Source organism: Chroicocephalus ridibundus, chromosome 11, assembly GCF_963924245.1.
Source record: "Chroicocephalus ridibundus chromosome 11, bChrRid1.1, whole genome shotgun sequence".
In the NCBI taxonomy this organism is placed as follows: domain Eukaryota; kingdom Metazoa; phylum Chordata; class Aves; order Charadriiformes; family Laridae; genus Chroicocephalus; species Chroicocephalus ridibundus.
In genome coordinates, this window is record NC_086294.1 from 18,308,975 (window position 1) to 18,332,332 (window position 23,358).

The window sequence follows — 23,358 nt, forward strand, 5'->3', positions numbered from 1 at the left end:
TTGTGTGAAGCATCAATGACCATTTGTGCAGGGGGAGGCCAGCCCCAGAAGGGACTAGCCAGGTCTGCGTTCCATTTACAGGAGCTGTAAAACTGCCACCTGGCCAGTGGCTTTACGGCTTTGGATGATGCTGGTGTCAAAGACGTTTGGTGCAGGAGCCAGCTGGAACCAAGCCAGTTTTATATTTAATCTTGCCTATAAATACAAATAAAGGGTCTGTATTTTGAGTGAGCGACAGGCGCACCACGGACATTATTAAACCTTCCAAAAATAAACCTCTGCCAAAGTGAAGGGAGCCAGATTTTTCCTGGAAAGTATCAGCGCGGGGCGGGGGGTGCTAACAGGGCAGCCCCTCTGCCGCATGGCCCCTCTCCAACAGCTGCTCTGCGTCAGGAGCTCCTTCCTCCCTCTCGCTGTTTGCTTGTTTTAGCCCCAAAAATGCCTGAGCAGCTCCTCATAGAATCACAGAATGGTTCGGGTTGGAAGGGACCTTAAAGATCATCTAGTTCCAGGCCCCTGCCCCGGGCAGGGACACCTCCCACCAGCCCAGGTTGCTCCAAGCCCCGTCCAGCCTGGCCTTGAACCCCTCCAGGGATGGGGCAGCCACAGCTTCTCTGGGCAGCCTGGGCCAGGGGCTCACCGCCCTCAGAGCGAAAAACTTCTTCCTGGTATCTAATCTAAATCTTCCCTCTCTCAGTTTGAAGCCATTACCCCTCGTCCTATCACTGCATGCCCTTGCAAAAAGCCCGTCTCCAGCTTTCCCGCAGGCCCCCATCAGACACTGGGAGGTTAATGTCCACCCAGCGCTAAATCAGCCCCGAGGATTTGCCTCCAGAGCGCTGCAGGAGCCAGGCCTCCGCCTCCACAGATGGAAAACCGAGCGGGTGTTGCTGTAATAACCACCTTCCTGTCCGTCCCCCCGCGGTTAGCAGCCTCTCCGCCCCTCTGCCTCCCCCTTCGCCCCGATGAACCCCCGGGGAGGCTGCGACGGAGCCCCCGCCCCGCCGCCGTGCGGGACCCACCCCGCCCCGCCACTACATTTCCCAGCGGGCCGCGCGGGGGGCGGAAGCGGATGTGACGCCATGTCCGCGCGGCACGCGGCGGCAGCGGGGGGCTGCGCCGAGCGGGCCGCGCCATGGCGGCGGACGGCCGCGGGGGGCGGGAGCTGCTCGCCCTCATCCACCAGCACCTCCTCCGCGCCGGCTACGCCCGGGCGGCCCGCGAGCTGCAGGCGCAGATCGGGCAGGTAACGGGCAGCGAGGCCCGGGCGGGGCGGGAGGCAGGGGGGTCTCGGTGGGACCGGCCCTGGAGCGCGGGCCTCGGCGGGGCCGCAGGGCCTGGTCTCCCCCTCAGCGCCCACCGGACCCGTGCTGGGAGTGCCGCGCTCGCCGTGGGTCTGTGACTTCACGCCGGCCCGCCGCTCCACGCCGGACCCACGTGCTGTGCTGTCCCGTCCCGTCCCGTTCCGTTCCGGAGTGGGTGTCTGCTCCCCGGTGCCCCCGGGTGGGTGACCTGCCCCCCCCCCCCGAGCCGGCCGAGGAGAAGGGCTGAGGTCTGTGCCCCGCCGGCTAAACTGTCCATTACCGGCGGGAAGCTGCTCCCCGAACACGTGCTGCTGCGGGTGAAGCGCCGCCGAGGGGAGGACACAGCGGGGCGGGGCAGGGGGGGCTTTAGCGGGAGCGTGTGTGCGGGGAGGAGACGTTCCCGTTTTCCTGGGGATTTCTGGAGGGGCCTCAGAGGCCTCTATTCTGTCTGGTGGCCGCATCTCAAAGCGGGGCCAGTGTCTGACTTGTGTACTCTCTGCTTTCACAGAAATTGCTCCCTTCCCTCTTGACCTCTCTTGAGGACATCTTCACCCACTGGCAAAAGTAAGTCGAAGGAGGAAATGACTATCAAATAGATTCCAGAGTGTGTTAACAGCCAGGCTGCACGGCACGTGGGATCTTTATTTGCTGGAATTTCCCATTGTCAGAGCATTTCGGATGATAACTGTGCTCAGCAGACTTTCCTCCTAGCCTCTGATTTCAGACTGATTAGTTTCAGATGGTAAAGGTTACTTTGGTTTAAAATTTCCTGAGCTGGGAGATAAGTTGTTACTCTAGTTTTGAGCAGCTCATGCTGTTCTTGCCAGTTGGGGTTAGTACTGGAATATCGTGGGGCTCAGGGTCATGCTTTACTGCCAGAAATCTTTTCCCTAGTTCTGTTTTGCTTTCTTTTTAAAGCCATGGAGGAATATTGACCCAAGAGCAGAGAATTTGAGCAGATACTGAAATGCCAAGGCTCTTAGAGGGATTTAAACCTTGGTGTAGTGTACATCACGTATCTTCTGACTCCAAGAAATTCTACTGGTTTCAGCCTGTCCTTTCAAGCCCTTACATGTTCAGCACCTTCCTGTGTAGTTATTCCACGGAGTATCCTGTGTAAAGGTCTGCAGCCTGGAGCCTTCCCATCTGTGGGGTGTAATGACATTTGCATGTTCTTGCTTTGGTTAGATGCTGCAGCACAGCGCTGCAGAGCAGGCCTGGTGGCAGCTGCAGAGCCGGGTTATCGGGGAATCAGTAGAACTGGGCTTCTGTGCCCGCATTGAGCGACGGAGTGAAGATACTCCTCAGCGTGGCCTTGCCAGCAGCCTTGGGAAGCAGGTGTTTGACTCAAAGGTGGCTTCTGCTAGAACGTCTTGTGTCTTGGCGCTAGCCTGGTTCTTTCTCTTGTGTCTCCATGATTTTCTTGAGTAGGAGAAAGACTGGATCTAGGTGAGGACGCAGCAGTGTAGGAACAGGCTTGCAGTTCCTCCATCTAACAATTTATTGCTCTCTTGAGTATTGGTGGTGGCCTTTCTCTGTGCGAGTTATCCTAGGTGCTGCTGCAAACCCTTCCAGGCACTGCTACTTTTAAAGCTTAGGGGTTGACAGGGCACTTGCATCATGTTTAATTCATTTTTCTGTAGTGTCACCCTTCTGTTGCAGTCCCACCCCACAAGTATGCCTTTTATTCCTGCTCCCCCCGCGTTATGTCTGGTTTGGAGTCAAAACGAGGGCTGTAGTGACCAGTAGTTTTGTTTATCCAGAAGGTGCCCTGCCTAGCTGGAGTGCTTTCGTGTGGGTGAGCTGTGATTCTCGCGTCTTGTCACTTCGTAGGCTTTTGGCCTGAAAATGTCTTTCCTCCGACTGCGCTGCAGCTCTTGCCCTGAGGCCGTCCTTGGTGCCGTCCTTCAGAAACTCTTTCAAAGTGAACCTAACAGTTGAGATTTCCAGTTACTTAAGAGTAGACTCCCTCCAGGGCTACGTTTAGTCTCTGAGGATGCTGGGATGGTGTGGAAGGGTGCCTGGGTGCAGGTGGAAGCTAGACCAGCTCAGCCCCAGGAGAAGCCAAAGCCATGCAGCCCTCAAATGCTCCAGGCTGCTGTAGGGCCGGCGCCTGTGGGCACTGCTGTTTTCCTCCATGCAGTAATCCGTCAGCGCCTGGTCGCTCTTGACAGATGCTTAGAGCAGTCTCTGTCGTGCTGTCAGCTGTCACTGAATCAGGAAGGCATTGGAGTATCGTAGCTGCCTGGGTGGCTTGCCCTGGTGTTTTATTAAAGGGATTATTACAGTAGTTCACAGCTCTCTGTAACAGCAAACGTGCCTTTGGCCTAGCCTGCTTGCAAAAAAGTTGCTGTTACAGCTATGCTACTGAAACACTCCTAATAAGCACGATCTTTACTGGCAAAATCATTAAACAAACCTTATTTTTAAATTAGAAGAACAAATAAAATAAGCTAAACTGGCACAAAAGCGGAGGGTCTTTTTGCCTCTGGTAACTGTGGGTGTCTCAGGGCTTTTACCAATTTAGAAGTACTGCATGTATGAATCACACACGGACATGTGCCCAGCCAATGTTACCCTTGTAATAAAGCAAATGTATTACATATGTTTTTGTTTGAAAATTAGTGATAACTTTAGCCATATCTGTTCTGCTGGTACAGGTAGGATTCAGAGCTTGGAAACATCCTTCTCCAGCTTAACATTTTAACCCAATGGAACAGCTTAAGCATTTACTACTTGTCTGTGGCCTCTTCCTCCCCTTCTTTCAATGCATCTTCTGTAGGTCCAACCACTTCCTTTCTTAAATCTCTCTGCAACCTGACTTTTCTGTCCTTTTGGCCTATGAGCCGAAGTTCAAATGGCTTTTGCAGCCTTTAGATTCATTTCTCACAGCCTCATGGAATACCAAGACCTGTTTGGGGGTCACTGCCCTAACCCTGGGCCTACATTTATCGACTGTCTGGCTGCAGCTGGAGACAGAATTGGTTCAGTAGGATGCCTTTGCACTGTGGTGAGCCTGACCGAATATGTTTTTGCTGCCCTGCTAAAGGAAGAAAGACTCTGCCTGGGACATGGGGGGGGGGGGGAAAAGTCTGTGTTCAGCATCTCCTCTGAGTATTGGGGGATACATTGCTCTCGGGAGTTGCCCGAGGAGGACTAGAAATGTGCCTCGCGGGTTAGAGAGTATTTTTCCTGTCTCCTTTCCCATCTCCTTAGAGGAATGACATTGCATGTCCTTAGGCTGGAGCCTGACCTGAGAGTGGATGAATAATTGTATTGCAATTTGTTCAAAGTGTCTTTTATCCCCATTTTGACGCAAATTCTGTTCCTTCAGAACTCCCTCGAATTCCAGGAGAAGAAAGGCGAGTGATGAGGATGCAGCCATCCCAGAAAAGATCAGAGTTCCTGATCCTGTGAGCAGCTCCGAGAGCTCAGAGAAAGAAGAGGATGAGAAAGAGAAGGCGAAAGCTGCAAATAGTAGGAGCCTTTCATCTCCCTGGCATTGACAGAGTAGTACTGGAGGGTTGTGTAGGAGCAGCCTGACTTGTTTGGCTAGAGAAAATGCTTGAAAAGTGATGGCTATTCCCTTGTGCTCTATGAAAAATAGGACAACTAATTTAGCACCCCCTTCTTGTGGAGTTTCTGAGGAGCACAGATGTCTGCTGAAGCTAGAAAAAACCTGTTATGATTCATGGGGGAGGGATGGGTGTTGTCGCTTGGATGAAGCCTTGGGAACACAATGCTGCCCACTGTGGAGCACCTTCTAGTTGATCCCATGTGTCTGTTGGGCCAGGAAAGGCGGGCCTGTTTCATGGATAGGGGAATGACTTGTTAGTTGGTCTGCAAAGCCAGTGCCCTCTGTCTGAAGATCGCTGGTGCAGCTGATGTGGGAGGCATTGGCTTGCACAGTCTAACAAAAACCCGTGTGTCTGATAAGTTTTGGCTCGGTCTCATCTGCTATAGAGCAGCCCTTGGGAATATACGGATCTTGGCAGGTTCCTTGTCTTGGTGGTGGAGAGAAGGATGGGGTGGAGGAGCAAAGCACTTGCCTGTCCCAAGGGCAGCAGCAGAAGTGTTGGGACAGGTGTGAAGGTGGGACTCTGACCTGCCTACTGGGGCCTTCCTGCAGACCAGAGGCCATCTTGATGCGAGAAGCCCTGACACGATTTCTCTGTGGCTCTCTTGCAGCAGCCAGCCTTTCCCTGGCCACGAACTCAGGAGTGAATGTAGAAAGCAGTGAAGATGATGACTCCTCATCAGAAGAGGAGACACCAGCTGGAAAAGGTGCAGTTACGGTAAGGCAATACTTCTGTTGGCTTTGAAGGCTGATAGTACTCTGAGGCCAGGACTGTCCCAGACTTGTTGGCATGTGTAGAATTGTGGGCTGGAATTCATGTTTAAATAACTTTCCTATGCAGGCATAAGCCTTCTCTTACATATCTGTCCCCCAAGAGAGCTCTTCCCTAGAGAGCTCTATGGCTTGCCTGCTGCCTGATTGCTGTTTAAGGTATATGGTGTCCAATTTAGCCCCTGATCTGCCTACAGGCTTCTAATTTCTTGTGTTTCCTGTAGGTGACACCAGCTGTGGTGAGTGGCAAGGCTGCCAACTCCCTGCATTCTCCGAACAAACCCACTGCCCCAGCAGGCAAAGCAGCAGCGCTCTCTGCTGCGAACAGAACTGTGGTCTCAAATAAGCAGCAGCCCAGTGCGCCAGCTGCATCTGCATCTCCGGTCAAGGCTGGGCAGAAACTGCCTGGTGCTGGGAAGCCTGGACATGCTGCAACAGCCACAGCCAAAGTAGGTCAAAGCAAAGCACCAGTAACAACCAAAGCACCGGAAAGCTCCAGCAGCAGCTCCTCATCAGAGAGTGAAGAGGAAAAAGAGACGCCAACTGTAAAGGCCCCAGCCCCCAAAGTGGGTAAGGAGCCTGTAGGATACGGTATATGCATGTGTGCTCCAGCTTTGCTGTGAATCAGGTCTGAGCCGTGCCTTCAGCATGTTCCTTTCGGCTCCCTTGCTGGAAAGCTCAGAGCGATGCCTGTTCCTTGGGGAGGCTGCGAGAATACTGCAGAGCAGCCAGCTCTGGAGCTCTGTGGGATGAATCCAGCGTGCTTGCTCCCATTTCAAGCAGCAGATTCTGTGCTAAGATGTCTGTCTGGCAGCACCCAGAACTACGGGGCTGGAGATAACAGCGTAGTGTATCTGGAGGAGATGCAGTACTAATACTGCAGATGCTTTCAGCTTTTTGGAAAGGCACTGCAGCATCTTCTCTTTATTCCCAATTGCAAAGGGATTGGTTTTGGGTTTTGAAGTCATTAGGGAAATCTTTTACTGCTTTGAAGTGTGTGTGTTGGGGGTGTGTGTGAGGAATAGATCACAGAAGCTCTGAAAATGATCCTTCTCTTGGCTCTTTTCCAGAGGAGGTCCAGCCAGGCTGGGTGCCCCTGCAGGGAGCTCTCTGTGACTGGGCAGCTCCCTTTAGGGCCAGAGGGTGGCCAGGAAGAATTTCCCATCTCTGCCTGCACTCGGGGGAGTGGAGTGGTGTTTGTGGGCCAGTGTTTGTCTGGAGAAGCTGTTCCTAGCAGGCTACTGATGCTTTCAGTAGGGCTAGGCCCTCTTCCCTGCAAAACCCCTTAGCCCCCTCTGTGGCTTGCTTTGTTTTGCAGACTTCAAAAGCTGCATTAGCATCATGCTCTGGGAACTCAGAGCAGGCGGCAGCTGATACCTCCTTGCTTGTGTTTCAGATCTGAAGCAGGCAGCTGGGGCCACTGAGAGCAGCAGTGAGGAATCAAGTGATGAGACATCCTCTGAGGAGGAGCTTGCAACTCCAGCGGTCCAGGTAACCTCTCCAACCCAGGTTCCTTATCTCTAGGAAATCGCTTCCCTTCCCTTGAAGGAAAGAGGAAATGCTGCAATGCTGTAGTCTGACAACACCCCCTTCCCTGAGTGTGTGGGATCGCCAAACCCAAGACCAGAGAAGCAGGCTGTGTGGCTGAGAGCCCTGCTAACCCCTGCCAGCATCAACTATTCCAACTCAGTTCCTCCTGGTGCCTGAAGTTGAGGGAGATCTTTTGATCTGTAGGAGGCGATTGGTGTGCAGCTCCACAGATGTAGTCAGGCAGTCCATAGAGAAAGTGGCTTGCTTCAAATAGTCCACAGCCCATGGGTCTGAACAAGCCTATCCTGGTCAAAGTTAGCAAGGTAGCATTCTTTAAAAGATTCCATACAATTACAACTCCTAACCTGTTTCTTGTGAGATGTCACCTGATTCTCCTATTCCCAGGCAAAACCAGCTGTGAAAACAGTGCCGGTTAATGCAACACCTGTGAAAAGTGCACCTGCTGCTCCAGCGTCCTTCAAGAAGAATGCAGTGAGACAAACAGCAGTGGCACCAAACCAGGCCAAACCCACATCCACAACGGTTCCTGGGGCTGCAAAGCCCGATGACACATCAGACAGCAGCAGCTCATCAGACAGTGAAGATGAGGAACCTCCATCAGTAACTCAAGTGCGTCTATCCAAGACTCTGCCTCTCCTTGCATGCCTCTCCAGGGCTGGGAATTGCAGTGGAAAGAAAATTCTGTAAATGCATGTAGTGCATAGCAAAGTCATGTTGCGGGTGGGAGGAAAGAGGGATGGGGTGTTTAAAGGCACCTCAGTGTCTTTGCCCTGAGCTTTAATCAAGCCATTGTGCCTTTCTTTCAAAAAAGAAAAAAATCCATCAGTACTTCTAAGTTTAAAAAAAAAAAAAAAAAAAAACCAAACCAACAGCAATTCTTTTCCCACCTGAAGAGGCAAATTATCATGGTTGAATTTGCCTCTCGGCTATAAATTGCAATAAATAGCGTCTAGTTTGTCGAACTGTGGTGCAGCTTAGCTTCCCTGCTGGGGGAGTGCAAAGTGCTGCAGTGTACCCCACTGGAGGGGACTGGTAGTATCAGCAGGTTGATGAAGAATGTCTGGTCTTGCTTTCTCGTCTTGGGAGACTGTCCCCACACAACGAGATGAAAGGATGCTTTGTGTTTCCTGCCAGTTGCTAATCTTCCTTCAGCATTTGCCTTTCCCAAGGGCCTCTGAAATCTCTTCCCTTGATTACAGTCTGAGCAAATGAAATACACTGCTGTGGGATTTGCCTTGTTTCACGCTGTTCTCATCTTGTCCAGACAAAGACACCTCCAAAATCCTCCCAGGCCATCCCATCCCCGGTGAAACCTACACCAGCGGCATCACTCTCCGGCAAAGCAGCTCCAGCAAAACCACTTCCACTGTCCCAAGGGAAGCCAGCACCAAAGCCAGCGGTGCCAAAGCAGGCCAAAACCACGCTGGGAAGGACTGCTGCTCCCACGAACCCTGCTGAAAGTACGAAGCCAGTGGAGAGCTCTGACTCCTCAGGCAGTGAAGAAGAGGATCTCCCTGTGCCTGTCAGCCAGAAGGTAGATGATACCGCATTCGGCTTGGTGCTAAGGGATGGGACATGCAAGACAATTGTTTAGCCCTTAAATGCTACTGCTGATCTCCTTGAAACACCAGTAGCACGTAGTATGTTGTTTCTCAGTCCCTCAAAGAGGAAGGTCTTCCTTTCTACTTGGAAACAAGTGTAGCCTAACTCTTCTCACCCAGAGGAGGGTGGGGGCTAACCTATTTGATACCAGCTGGTTCACTCCACTTATGCCTTCCCCTCTGGAGCGGGCCTTGTGTGGGGGGTCACAGATAGCTTGGTCTTGGCTCTCCTGTGAGGGTTTGTTTAGACCTCTCATGAGAGGAGGACCATGAACTCAAGACTGGACTCAGAGTTAGGTGGCTGAGCTTGTAGGACAACAGATCCCTTCCTGAGAGCATCCGTAGGCCTCTTGTATGGAGACCTGCTGCATTGACTCTGAGCTGCAAGGATCTTTGCAAAGTGTCCTGAAAGCAGCATTCTGGAGATGGCAGCTATTATCTGCTAGGGAGGAAGGGAAGCCGGGGGCAGAGCCTCACGTGTCCTCACAAAAAGGCTCTTTGTCAACACGTCCTTTCGCTATTGACAGGCAAGAGCCAGAGAGGCTCTGCATTTTTGTCTTTATAGCCTTGGTCTGCTAAGGTGGGTGGAGGGGGACGCATCTTAACAGTTGGCTCCGTGCTGCTCTCTTCCTGCGTGATTATATGTGAGGATTCAGCTCTGGGTGGCAGGAGCAGCTATTCTGATAGCTGTGCCATGGGGTCTTGCAGTAAAACGATTGAGACTTGCCTGTTCTAGCAGGGGTTGTAGGTGAAGGATGTGCTGGGGTAGGTTTGTTTCCCCCCAGTGTTGATTTGAAGCTGGCAGCAGCAGGCAGCCATCTTGCCAACAACTATTTAACCACTTCAGCCTGTTCCCTATTGCAGACTGGTGATTACCCCTCCATAGCCACAGTCAGCAAGGAAGAGCTTGTCATCAAGGGAGCTCTATTTTTGCCAAACAGGCTGTTTCTTCCCATGTTAGTAGCCTACAGGCAGAGACCACGAGTGAAGCCTGAAGATAAACCATTAGGCTTAGCTGTGTCCACAGTCCTGTCCTCCCAGTCAAACTCTTCTTAGCTCATCCTCACCATCTGCTACTTGGGCATATGCTAACCACTGGCTTACTGTATCCTGCAACTTCCTCTGGCTTCTGTGCAAGATCCAAACAGATACAGAGCGTTGGAAGCTGCTTCATCTTTCCTTGTGGGGGTGGATTAGCACAATTAAAATGAACATCATGCCTAAATTGAACTGCTTAATTGGTATGTTTACCCCTGAAGACTCAGGAATATTTAGTCAAAGAAGTTGACAAGGTGTTTGCATATTTTCGGGGGGAGGGGGAGGAGGATGGTGATGGGGGACAGTCTGGTTTGACCTTAAAGGTGCTGTGATCTGCTTTTCTTTTGCAACTGCTAATTCTGCTCTGCTTCCTCTTTCATGGATGTTTTGGGCCAAAGATGGCACTCTTTGGCTTCTTTATGGACATGCTTTGGCTTCTGCTTACCAGGACTGGGCGTGAGATGCACACGCATGTGTGTGTTGGAAATCTGTGTCTTCCTTGAGCATCCCAGGAAAACCCATGCAGGCTGCACTGGTAGAAGTTGTACCTGCAAGTTTTTATCTTGGACCACAGTCTCTGTGGGGAGAGGCCACATCTCCCAAGAGACGGAGGGTCTCTTCCCCTCCCTGAACCCTGTCCCTGCTCCCTTGCAGGTGACAGTCACACCTTTGCTGTGTCGTGACACAGCTGAGGTACTGGTCCCGATACGCTGGCGGTGCTTCCGTGGTGCACAGGCAGCAATGGAGTGTGATTGTTACAACGTGCTCGGCGCACGTGGCTCGGCGTTGTTTCCCCCTCTTGTCATGCAGCGCTGCATGATGCAAATGGACCCAGCGGAGTGGCAGATGGGTTGTGCGGGAGCTGAGTCATCACACTCGTACTGAGCCGCAGGCAGCTCCTGGTTTGGGGGCTGGAGAGGGAGCAGGAAAAATGATTTCCTCTTGAATTATTTTCCTCTTCTCTTGAGTTACTTCAGTACCTGTGACTCTTAAGTTGTCAGAAGCTCTCTGCCCGTATTACCCTGCACCCTGAGTGTAACTCAGCCGTGCTGCTGGCCTGGTCCCGTCTGGGGCTGGGCTGTAGGACGTGATGGTGGTCAGCCACCTGGCAGTGACTGAGATGAGGTGGATGAAGGGACCTTGGCCTTCTCCCAGGAAGATCTCAGGAGTCCCTAGGCTGCGTAAAGCTTATAGTGGTTTCTCTGTGGATGCTGTTACATTCTTGCTGTGTCAGGATGCCTCTGTACAGCAGCTCTTTCCCAATCTCTTGCTAAGTTAGGAAATGACGCGGCCCTTGTGCTGTGCATCCGAGCAGGGGGAGAAGCCAGTCCCGTTGCTGTGAAGGTCTTCGAAGTGAGCGAGTGGGGACTGATCTTGGTAGACTCTCCCCTTACACAGCAGTGCTTGGGACAAGAGGGAGGGGAGCTAGCACGTACAAGTAGAGCGTGTGAATTCTTGAGTCTGCTTCAAGGAGTTCTCTCTCTTCAGCATTGCAAATCTGGCCTCTCTCCTGGAGATAGTGACTCACTGGTATCAAAACAAAACAGACAAGTGAGGTTTGCAATCCCCCCTCCCCAAGCGCTTGTGGAGGTTTCTGTTTCTCTAAGCAGAGTCAAAATGTGCTTGGCTTGTTCGGAGAGCTGTTCTGTAATGGGATAAACATGCAGATGCTGTTGTCTGTTTAGTGTTTGGCTTGGAGATGATAAACACTGCCCCAGTGGCAGCCCTTAGTGAGCCTGTGCCAGGAAGCGTGGTTAAGATCTGTCCTCCCGGGAGGCTGCTAGGCTGGTGCTCTCGGCTGCTGGCCAGGAGCAGCCCCCAAGTGAGCTGGTGCTGTTGAAGTCCTCTTGGTCCTTTGCTGTGGGCTGAGAAGGTATCGGTGCATTAGCAACATGGCAGGGCTGGGAGAGGGGGGTGGCAGGGGCTGTGCAGCCGGACAGAAGTCTCTCTCGCCTTCTTACAGGAGGCGTGGAGACAGAGCTCTAATGCAGGCTGCCGTCACGTGCGGGTTGGATGGGGTCTGCCCACCCTGGCAAGCGTGATGTGCTCTTTGGCAGAGGAGCCCGGAGATGAACGATGAGTGGAGTAAACTGAGTAGGCGCAGAGCACTGCGAGCCTGGAGAAAATCTGCGGGTGGTGAAGTTGCCAGATCTCTAGGCAAGCGCTCCCTCTGCCACCGCTAGCCTTCAACAGTGTGCAGGAGGCGTGTCTGCAGCCCTGGCCCAAGCTGGGAGAGGGGCTGGGAAGAGATTGTCTCACCTGGCAGTTGGGTATCTGATGCTGCGATAACTGTGGCTTCCTAGTGCTGACACACTAGTTGCTTGGGGCAGTGCCTTGTGGCCTGTCCTGGGACATCAGAGTGTTGACAGGTACTCTAGAAAGGCACAGCCCAAGTGAGTTGCAGGGGTTTTTTGTTGTCTGGAGATTCCTAAGTTCTTAGATCTGTTGACAGGTCAGTTTCCAAGGTCCTCAATCATACCCTGGGTCCCAGTCTGTCTCTACCTGTCCTCTGCATTCCCAAATGTTTGTGTCGGCCCTGTGTCTCTGCTTTCTCCAGCAGCTCTAGGATGTAGGTGCTTTTGATAGTCTCTGAATCTTGCAAGCGTTCTGGCACAGGTCTTCGCAGCTCCTACTTATTGCCCAAGCTGGGGGGAGGTTGTGCTTAACTGAGAGTCTTCCTTGGAATGGGGGTCTCGGGGTTGCGGTGTTTTCCTGCTCTCAGGCTCCTGTCCAGCCAGTATATCGGCATCAGTAAGGAATTGCTGTTATGAGCACTGTTAGCCCTGCGTGCTCGTGTGGTAAAACACACTTGGGCTTCCTGTCAAAAGCATATTGCTAAATGCGGTGGTATGTCTCCTCAGCAGCTCAGTACAGGCAGTAACTGAAGCCCCTTCCAATCTTGACACGCCAAGGATAGAGTGAGTGTTAGTAACAGCTGTGTTAGGGTAAAACAAAACCCAACTTGAGCTGAAACTGCGCTTAAACTCCTAAACAACACCTGTACTAATACCACATTTCTGGGCCTGTGTTTCTTTTTTGTTAAGAGGTTAACAAAACAACCTGGACCTGTTACCAACCTCAGCCAGGCTGCTCAAGCTGGTTTGCCTGAAAAAGCAGTGGGGAGCACCTTGAAAAGCCAGGCCTCAGAAAGCGAGAGCAGTGACTCATCTGACAGTGAAGAGGAGTCCCCTGTGGCACAGACACAGCCTCCGCAAGCTGGTAAGTCTTCGGGTAGTGGCCAGGATCCCTCACCTGCATCCTGGTGGGTTTCCTTCTCTCCCCTGCCCATGGAACAGCCCAGACCGTTGTGATAGCTCCTGCTCTGGAGAGACACGGAGAGCAACTCTTTCTCATGGTTACAATCTCTTGTGCTTTTCCTGCAGTGAACATCAGTGCCATACCCCAGCCAACAAACGTGAAGAAGGCTCCGGCCCCAGCCCCTCCACCTGTAGACAACAGTGATGATTCCAGTGAGGAGTCGGATTCAGAGGAGGAAATAATCCCCCCTTCGCAGGTGAGAAGCTGTTGACCTGCTGGCTGTGTATGCTGTTAGCCCTGTGTGCTCAGGAGGCCTCAGGACTTGTGAAGTGGTAGTTGGGTGGGTGATGAGCAGTGCAGAGAGGAGCCCTCCTCTTGGCTGGATCGGGTTTACTTGGAGGCATTCCTGCGTCTCACTGGCCCCAGCTCTGGGTGTACGTCTTGACTGCAGCAAGCTTGGATTGTGTGAGAGCAGGGGAGGGTGTGAATGTTTTGTCAGGAACATGAGTAGACGTGAGCCCAGACCTCCTCTGGGACTCTGTCCCCTTTGTCCTGCTCCAGGGAGTTAGGCTGGAAAAGCAGCCAAATTCTTGCAGGCAGAGTCTTTCCACGAGCTGTGTAGCTCTAAGGCAACTCGTCCCCTGTTTCTTCCCAAACCGTTGTGTGTGGGGTGCAGCTGGAGCTCTCTGGACTCCCCGTCCACAAGCCTCGGGAGGCTGGAAGTATCTGCCCTGAAGGGTGGCACAGTGGCCCTGCTGCCTTTCAGCTGGAGGAGCCAGACCCGTGCCTTGGAGAAGGGAGGTGACCCCCATATCTGTGCAGATGCACTGCTGAGTGTCATGGAGCTTTTCCCAGCTCTCTCACCTGAGTCTCTTCATGTCTCCATGCCAGTCCCACAGGGCCGTGGCTGAGCTCCCTAGGGCCTGAGCCACCTCGGTGTGTGGGTTGGGTGTCTCTGCACCTCTACTGCAGTTTGAGCCCGAGAAAGAAACCACATGAAGAAGCCTTGACTGAGAAATGTGGCTGCTGTTCCTCGGTGGTGGTGGTGGCTTGGCTGGTGCTCTGAGCCCAGGGCTTAGTGGCCAGGTGGCTTTTTGTCCTGCACATATGTGTCCCCTGTCTGGCCAGCACCCTTGCTGGGAGAGGGAGATCATGTGTTCTCAAGGAAACCCTTCACCGTGTTGGCCTGATGCTGTGGCCAGCAGAAAGGCTGTTGCCCCCCAGCTGGCGGGCAGGCAGCCAGCCTGAGCAGTCCTTGATTAAAGCGTGTTTATAGTACCAAGATTGTATAAAATAATGCTGTTGCTGTAACTTGAGCTTTGTGCAAGGCAGGCTGAGAGAGCTCACGTCGGATTGGCGGCTCTCTGCGTGGTGGAGCGTTTGCTTTCCTTTCTGAAGGCCAGATGTTGTGTGTTGTGCGAGGAAAATGTCAGCCCACAAAGGCCCAGCTTGTCAGAGATCTGGAGAGGGAGGTCACGTAGCCTCCTTTGTAACACAAACCAGGAGGCTGAGCACTCCTTCATCCCTCCTGCTCCCTCCTCTGCTGGCATTTGTGTTTTGGGACCTGATGTCAGTGTCTGATTTCCATGCCCCTGGCTCTTCTATTTTTAACCCCTCTTACGTTGATTTTGATGGAAAGTTTCAAATGTGAGGCAACAAAATTGCTTCTTGTTAATTTGTTCTGCAGTCTGTGGCTTGCTTGTGGACCTGAAGGCAGATTTGCCCCGTGGTTGGTGTCTTTGCTTTATCTCCGTTGCCAATTAACTGTCAATGTGTGATTTTTAGAGTGTAGGAGACATCCTGGAGTCTGAGTGCCCGCTTTGCAAAGTAGGGATTGCAACTGCAGTCGTGCTGCAGTGGATAGGGATCTCTCAGCCTGCAAGCACATCACATTTTTGCCTGCCTGCCCTCAGGGTGGGTGCCTTTGGGGCACTGAGCTAATGCTTTAGGCACTCCTGGGGCACTGGTCCTCATTTTTCTCCTCCTGGCTGTGCCAGAGGCCCTGCTCAGAGGCTCATAGGAGACAGAGCTGGCCTGTAAAGGGGAAAAAAAATATAAATATGAGCCTTAGTGCTGTGCTGAAAATGAAGGAAGAAGGGCTCAGGAGTTAGTGGTAGATTGGTGTATGCTTCTGTCTCTTTTCCCTCTAAGCTGTGCTCTGTCCTGATTTTCTTTCCCATCTATTTTAGAGTCTGTCCCGGCAGAACGTCAAAGCAACCAAGGTTTCGAGCACAGTGGCTGCCAAGGCTAATGCCACCCTGCCTTCAGGGAAGGGGATAAAAGCGCCTGCAGTCCCTCCGGTTAGCAGAGTGTCTGAGAGCTCGAGTAGCGATTCCTTGGACCAGGACGTGCTGGTGGGAGAGGTAATGACGGAGGGGACTAAAGTGGGGAGCTTCCCTGGAGAGAGTGGGCAGATGGCTGTGCTGGAGCCTGAGGCTGGTGCAGTGTCCCCAGCTGAGCAGGGGAGAGGGAGGCTGCTCTGCTTTAACCACTGGTATTGCACCATAAGGTGAGGCAGATGAGCAGAGGGTGGCCCTGGTACCTTTGCTGTTCCTGCCTCGCAGCTGGCTGGCAGGTTTCTTCCTCCTTTTGTCATAGCAGTGTGCTGTACAGTCGGGAGTTGCGTGCTAAGCCACAGCTGCCTGCTTCATCTCTGGACTGGGGGGGGAGATGGGGGTCTCTGTGCCCTGCATGAGAGGTTCTTGTGCTAATCTTGACACAAACTAGAGCAGTACAGCTGAAGAAGGTGGTCCAAGCCCCATCTACTCTCGGATGCTTCTTACAGTTCCTGGGCATGAGCAATCATTCCTCCTTCCAAATGCATTTCATCTTCCTCTCCCTAGGCCTCCTCCCCTCTTTCTTGCGTAAAGCAAACGGTTCCTGTGGGAAAAGCACCTCCAGCCAACACTGCTACCCTGCAGGCGGCTTCGCTCCTGGGAAGTCCCAACGCCAAGTCAGGGAAGCCAGCCCTACCGCCAGCACAGGACGCCCAGCTGAGCCAGGCCGCGCCACCCACCCAGGCAGAGGAGACCTCGGACAGTAGCAGTTCCTCAGACAGTGATGAGGAGGAGACGCCCCAGCAGCCCCCCAAACCTGGTCAGTTCTCCCAGGAAGATGCTCTCAGTGCTGCTGGCCAGGCCAGGGTGGGGACAATGCTTTGTTATCCTGTGAGAAGTGTGTCACCTTCACATAGCGGTTTGAGAGAGGTTCCTCCTCTCCAGCTTGGCAGAGCACTCCCCTTTCCTTGGAGGCAGAAGGCCTTTTGGTGGCAGTAACTGTGCTGGGTAGGTGAGGTCAGCCCCAGGTGGCAGTGGTGGGTTTAATGGGATGAACTCTGCTCCTCCAGCAGGCTTGCAGCAGAAACCAGAAGGGACCCAGCTGGCCCACAGCTCCTCCTCGGAGTCCAGTGAGGAGAAGGAGGACGAGGGGGCAGCTTCGCAGGTATGGTACCTGAACAGGCTGTGATCCTGTGGGGTCTTGCATCTGGCTCATAAGTAGGAGACGGAGGGGATTGGATTCTCAGCCATAGCCAACAGCATGCCAAGTGGGTTTGCCAGCACAGAAGTGGGGGCTCCCCAGTGCGGTGCTGTGAGCAGCGCCTTTTGGTGGGGGCAGAGAGAGGCCTTTGACCCTGGACTGCTTCCCCAGACAGACAGATCTTGGGTCCAGAGCTCATGGTGCCTTCATCAGGGGAAGGGATGGGAGGAGGTGGTGCCTTGCAAGGGTTAAACCAGGAGAACTGGTGCACAGTGCCCATAGCAGCAGAATTTTTTTCTCTGCTTTTATTTGTAACTTAACCTGTGTCCAAGCCATTAAATTCCCTTTGTAAGTAATGTGCAAGGCGTGCAGCACATCTGCAGTGCATTAGCTGTGCGTGGGTGCATGCTAATGGCCAGGAGCCTCCCCCAAGCTCGCTTTACTGGGCGAGAACAAAGAGGAGACCCTCTCCCATCAGCTCTTGCTGCTGTAAGATCTCAGCCAGTGTCTGTCAGTGCTGGCCCCCTCTTCTGGCAGCCCTGGCCTCTCTGCAGGGCTGGCTGAGTGGTGCAGGATCACTCTGCAGGTGGCCAAAGGTGGGTCCTTCACTTGGAATATGGGGGCAAGAGCAGCAGAGACAGATCTGTGTGTCTGCTGTGTGGGAGGCTGTCTTGCTGTGACTCTTCAGTGTGTCTGTGCTGTTTCAGTCCCTCCTTACAGGCTATCTGGGCCTCTCGAGGAGCCCAGCAGCACCCCAGGCACCAAAGACGGTTCCCCCCCAGCCTGTAGTCAAAGTGGGGCAAGGGAAAGCAGCCGTGACTGCTGCAAACTCCCTTGCCAAGGCCTCCACGAAAGCAGCCCCAGCTGACAGCTCGAGCAGTGACAGCAGTGACTCTGACACAGACGTCAGCCAGGTGGCTGCAAACCACAAAGCAGGTGGGTCTCCTTTGGCAAGGCTGGGAATCTGCTTGGTCCAGGAGCAAAGCTGTGCTGGCACAGGAGGGTGACACTGGGACGGGGCCCTGTTCCCAGTGTGTCTCCGCCGCAGAGCCCAGTAGCGTGGAGTGCTGCTGCCGTCTGCTGGCTTCCCGTGGCCACAACACAGCCCTCTTCTTGAACACCCCTCTTGTGCTGGTTGGCTTGTTGAGGCTCTGTGCTTTTGGTTCTTCCAAATTCTGCTCTAACTGCAATAATTAATGCAATTAATGGAAGTGGGTAGGGCTCTCCCTAAAACCTGTGCCCACTGCATTGGTGTGCTGCGGTAGGGATGGCTCCTAGGGAATGTTTAAACACTGGCTGAAGAACATCTGCTATAGAGTGCTGGCATTCAAGCCTCCCCTTGGTCTTTCTGGACTCTGTAGCTTGTCTGGAGGGCAGAGAACGGGAAGCAAGTGGGAAGACATATGGAGAAACAAAATGTCCGGCCATTTCCCTATCGCCCTGATTTGTTGGCAAATTATAAAACTCCGAGCTGGAAGCTGCTTCTGCTCTGGTGTCACCCTGGCACCTTCAGATGAGCTCTGGCCTGGCTGTGAGCTCTGGCCCACTCTAGAGGCTCAAATGGGTCTGTTGGCCTCTTGGGCACATCGTTAAGTTGTGGAAAGGGCTGTTGAGGGGGTGAGAACTATATATACGTTCAAGTCCCAGGTGCTGAGGGATAGGCCATTGGTAATGGTTAAACGTGGTGGTGTGGATACCCCCTCCACCTTGGGAAGTCCCTGGCTTTGCTGGGCGTGGTGTCCTGGGGGGGGGACTGCTCTATCTGTGCTCACCCATCTCGTGCTACAGTTTCCTGTAGTCTAGTCCCTATTCTCCATGGATGTGGCCAAAGCTGTTGTGTCTGTTGTCACCCACATCCATTGCCAGATACTTTATCTTGGGCTGAGGGATCTTTCCCTGGCTCTGCTGTAGTTGGGATGGCCAGCAGGCTTTGCTTTTGAGGGAGAAGGAGATGCTTCTCTTCAAACTCAAGCATATTTCTGTCCTCCAGTAACTCTGTGGTCTACGTAACGAATGCTCCCTGAGTCATCTTCTCTCTTTTGTCATTGTTTCCGCAGAAAACAACCCCCCTCCAGGGCAGGAAGCCACAGGAGCCTCCAACAAAGAGAAGGTGGCAGGAAAAATGGAGCCAGATCATGCCAGCGTCAAACCTTCCCCAGTCAAGAAAGCCCTGGCTGTGAAAGAGAATGATGTTGGGGCAAAAGGGGTGCAAGTGACCCCAGCATCATCTGCAGTGTTCTCCATCCCACAATCAGAGGAGTCAAGCTCGGGGACCGAAACTGAGGTCACCACTGCTGCCAAAGTTCCTGCAGTTGAAACACTGAAAGGGTTGGAAGAGAAGAAGAAGAAGAAAAAGGAGAAAAAAGAAAAGAAGGAAAAGAAGAAATCTTCCTCCACGGCAGACAAGGCTGTGAAAACATCGAAGAGCAAAGACAAAGAGAATAAGAAGCAGAAAACGTCTCAGAAGCGGAAACTGCCAGGAGAGGATGGGGCTGTTGGGCAGCCCAAGGAGAAGAAGCGGAAAGGGCAAGCTAATGAAGAAGTATCCAAAAAGAAAAAGAAGAAAGCAGCTGGTGATCTGGAGAAGTTGCCAGGCAGCAAGGAAAAGAAAAAATCAGCGAAAAGTAAGCATCGCTGTCTTGGGGCTGCATTTACAATAGGTTCTCAAAGCTGATGCATGTTCAGCCTCTGGTGCAGGGCCTTGTAAGTAGCACCCACTTTCCCGTTAGCTTTCTGCTTGGCTATGTCCCTCTTGGCCCACCCAAAGCCAATGCCAGATTTTTAACACCCCACTTCGATGTTTTTCTGCAGTCTCAGCACCGGGTCGTGTTGCAGACAGCAAGCTGGGCTCTCCCGCCCCTCTGTCCTACGTCCGGCACAGTGGGAACTGCGTTAATACTCGCTCTGATCCTTGCTGCTTGCAGAGCAAGCTGGTGTCCCCGTGCATCTTCTATGGCATGACCTGTCCCTCCAGGGCTTTCTCCTTTCCTGGCCTTTACCCTGGCTGGAAGCAGCTGTGTAGCTGAGGGCTGGCAAAGGGTTGAGGTGAGTCTGCATTGAACTTCCTGAGGCTTCTTTGCCCGCCTTGCGTGGCCTGCCCGACTGTGCTGGGCTTGGAGGAGTTCTTGCTAGTTGTAAGCCACGAGGCCTGTGTTCTGCGTGGTGCCCTGCGCTGTGTCTGCGGCGTAGAACAGCTCTGCTAACCCAGCTGGCTGCCCTGGCTCCCCTGTGGCAAATGCGACGTGCGCTAGCAGAGAGCTAAGGTGAAATGTGGCTGGGGAATGGCAGGCAGAAGGTCCCTGACGTGCCGTGGGCATGCAGAGGATGCCAGCATTCACATATGCAGGGCTGTCTGTTAGTCAGAGCTTCCTGAACACGGCCCCTTGCTGCCAGCCTCTTTTTTTTAAAAGAGCTCAGCCTTGAAATCTGCGCTGTCATCTGCCGTGTCAGCCACTGCTGTTCCCTGTGGGGTGACAGTGCCCCTTCCTGACCCTGCCTGATCAGTGTCTGTGCTGCAATGTGGTGAGCAGTGCATTCAAGAGATTGAACTCAAGGCTATTACTGCTGCTTTCAAACCCCTGGAGAAAAGAGGAGGATGGTCCCAGCCTCCTGCTCGTTGCTCCCAATGAAGAGTGTTTCCTGCCCCTCTTATCTGCACGCCTCTCTAGCGCGCCCTTTGCTGCCCTAATGCAAAGGCAATTATTTTTCCTTGCAGTGCAGACTGCATTTGCAAATCGAAGACGATTCTGTGCTGGATCTTGTAGGCTTTTTTTTTTTTTTTTTAAATAAAGGGGAGATGGAATAGAGGGGACAGATCTGCCGGGGTTTCTGTTCCACAGAGCTGCAGCCCTTCGTTTTGGAGGAGACAGACTCGTCTGTCAGCTGTTGCACAGGGGTGCGCTGGAGCCTCTTGGAGCGGTTGTGCTGAGCTGAGCCGAGCCTTGTGTCCGTCCTGTGTTAGTAGCTCCCCTTGATCTGATTTCTGGCATGTGCCCAGCTACTTCAGCGCTGCAGCAGTTCCTTGGACTGGGTGGGCAGCAGGAGGTGGAAAGAAGGGGATCCTATGTAATTCTGCCTGTGCGTGTGCATGGATGGTGGGATCAAACCCTTCTGGCTGGGAGGTACTGGGGAAGGAGCCCTGGGTGCAGCTGTCGTGTAGCAGGGCTCTGCCCTCGCCCAGTTACTGCTCTGGAAAGCCTGCTTACGTTTGGATGTGATCAAAAACTTACTGGAGATGCTCCTACCACTCTGTACTCCATCTCAGAGGCTAGCGATACTAGTCCCTCTCTTAGTTGTGTTTTCTTTCCCTCTTCCAGAAAAAAAGACTGGAAAAGAAAAGAAGAAGAGCAAAAAGGGGTCTTCGGAAGGGGAGCCTGTAGCAGATGGTTCTGATGAGGTTCACAAGAAGAAGAAGAAGGTATGTGCAAGGCCCTGGGATGGGGTACCGTGGGGAGAGCTGGTCTGAACCATGGTTGTGACACTCATCCCTGCAGTGTGCCACGCTGGAGAGGAACGGAGCCGTGTCCCGGCCTTGCTGGCAGTACAGAGGAGGCCGCAGTTAATTGTGGCTAGTCTTGAGACACCCTGACCTTTGGTTGGGATTGGGGTGGCTCGAGGAAGGGCTTGTTCCTGTATCGCTCCCCCAGGAGAGATCCCTTTCCCTGGAAGGGTCAAACCCAGGGGCCCTTTTGGTGGCAGAGAACCTGCCCAAGGAGTAAGTGCTCTTCTTCGGCTCCCTGTTCATCTAGCTGTTTTCAGCAGAAACTGGAGTTCCTGGGGGCTTGGCAGGCTATTGCATCCCATCCCGAGGGCTAGGAGCGGGGGCAGAGGTTAGACTGTAGGATGTTCCTTTTAATGGCTATGGCCCTGTAGAGATGGTAGCCAAGAAGCCTCTGTGGCTTTGCTGGGTCCTTCATGTTTGTGATGCAGATGATTTTAATTCAATGTTTACCCTTTTCTTTGTAGAAGAAGAAAACAGCTGAGCCTGAAGGATTGTGAGAAGGTACATGGCCTGTGGGGACTGTCAGTTGGTACCTCGGAACGGCGGTAACCTTGGCCAAATTCAGTACTCCTGGGCCAGTCTTGGGAAGACAATGTGCCCTCTAAATGCTCACTGAGTCAGCCTGGCCTTAGATTAGAGGGCCAGGGAGTGGAGCGGTGTAAGGAATGTCACGCAGCAGCGTGCTGGCTTCTCTGGATGTGTTTGACCTCAACTCTTTAGCTGCTGAGAACTGGATGTCCAGCCTGGATGTTGCTGTCCTCTGTCATCAGCAGAGATAAGCGGCCTCTGGCAGTGTCCCTCTGTCCCTGCTGACCACAGGGAGCTTGGAAAAGTAATGTGGATTAGATGGTGATGTTGTAGCCACCTGGAAACGGACCAGATGACTCTGCCCCTGCTCTGCTCAGCTCTAAGGCTGTTCTCCTCCTCCCCATCCCTAACTCTTTTAACTCCTCTCCCCAAAGGTACCGCATTCCTGTGATTAAGGATTTATGGGTGAAGATCAAACAGAAGAGAGGAAAAGGAAGCCCATCAGGAGAATTCCAACTTACCTTTTTTTTTTTTTTAAAATAATAGTTTATAACTTCTTTTAACTGTGACTTTTAGAGCAGAGCAGTGTAGCTTTCTGCCTCCTCCTGCCCTGCTGGGGTCCAGAGATGTGTTTATTGCCCCTCCCGACGGTTTGCCTGTTGCACAGGGACTGAACTGAAGGAGGCAGTTTGACCAGAGAAGAGCCAGGTTGCGTAAACTGCTTTCCTCCTAGTTGACACCCAGACATCTCTTTCCCTTTCTCATCACAGAGCTATATTTTTAAGAGAAACTTTTACCTTTTTTTTTTTTTCTTTTCTTCCCCCTTCTGTGATTTGTGGTGTCAGTCCTTTTGCTACTATGGAAGAGAGCCTCTCGGGTTTACTTTTTATTCCGACACTGACACGGCAGCGATTATTGTTTCCCTGGAGTTGCACTGAACAGCTGTGTCCAGCAGCTGTTCTCAGCCAAGGTGGCACAAGTTTTTGGGGGTTTTTTTTTTTTTATGGAATACAAAATAAATATATTAAAAAAAAAAAAAAGGGGGGGGGTGAGATTTGGCTTCATCTGCTTTCAAGGGAAGTGAGAAGCCCTTCAGTTCAGGGACCAAACCCAGGCCAAGGAGCCAGGGCAGGGTTCGGCCAGCTCTGGAAGCCCAGCTTCCGTCCAGGTTCATCGGCACCGACTGCTTCAAGCTCTGGGGAAAAAATAATTGCTTTCTGCCTCCTCCCCAAGGAAGAGCAGATGCTGTTTCTCCTTAGCTTCGAACTGCATGTTCTTCTAGTGTTGGGTTTGTAAGTTTTTTCATTACTAAAAGGCCGTGTAGAGGCCGGTGCTGAGAGCAGGCTTGTCCATCACCTGCCTTGGCGGCAGCTGCCCCCCTGCACCTTGTACTGGGCTTGTGCCTGGGTTCCTCACTTCACTCCCAGCCCTGGGCTTTAGCGGGTGAGGAAAAAGGGAACGGATCCCCTTGTCCTCCTCCTTCCCCTGCTGTGCAGCCTGGCACCGGGCTCCGCTGGCCAGGGCAGGGCTCCTAGTTGCCACCCTCCCACTGGCACAACCCCGTGTGGAGGAGGGAGGGAGGGTGCAGGAGGGAGATGGCTCTGGCACAGGGGGCTGCTCTGCTCCTCTCCCCCCACCCTGTGACTCGCTTCAAGGTGATTTCAGCCTCCTGGGCCATGTTGGGGTGCAGGGGGATCCCAGGGTGCAGGGGAGACTGAGCAAGTGATAGGCCAGGAATGTGTCGTGGAATCC

At 53.0% G+C, this 23,358-nt stretch overlaps 1 protein-coding gene across 6 annotated transcripts; it reads left to right on the top strand.

The window, feature by feature from the left end:
• The first annotated feature begins 1,084 nt into the window (after window positions 1-1,084).
• On the top strand, window positions 1,085-22,610 carry TCOF1 (treacle ribosome biogenesis factor 1). Of its 6 annotated transcripts, none has more exons than XR_010072929.1 (18): window positions 1,085-1,246; window positions 1,813-1,868; window positions 4,639-4,781; window positions 5,493-5,599; window positions 5,877-6,222; window positions 7,049-7,143; window positions 7,588-7,812; window positions 8,468-8,737; window positions 12,887-13,061; window positions 13,226-13,356; window positions 15,290-15,463; window positions 15,944-16,196; window positions 16,447-16,541; window positions 17,285-17,513; window positions 18,635-19,201; window positions 19,389-19,622; window positions 20,894-20,994; window positions 21,543-21,561. XR_010072929.1 is itself a non-coding variant. In XM_063349193.1 (18 exons), the coding sequence occupies exons 1-17, from the start codon at window positions 1,136-1,138 to the stop codon at window positions 21,573-21,575; spliced, it is 3,111 nt and encodes a 1,036-aa protein (XP_063205263.1). In that variant the 5' UTR covers window positions 1,085-1,135; the 3' UTR covers window positions 21,576-21,579; window positions 22,041-22,610. The 6 variants fall into 6 exon arrangements, 4 of the variants coding, with proteins under 4 accessions (XP_063205263.1, XP_063205265.1, XP_063205262.1 ...); XR_010072930.1 differs by having other exon boundaries at window positions 16,450-16,541; XM_063349193.1 differs by lacking the exon at window positions 19,389-19,622 and adding an exon at window positions 22,041-22,610 and having other exon boundaries at window positions 21,543-21,579.
• The last annotated feature ends 748 nt before the right edge of the window (window positions 22,611-23,358 follow it).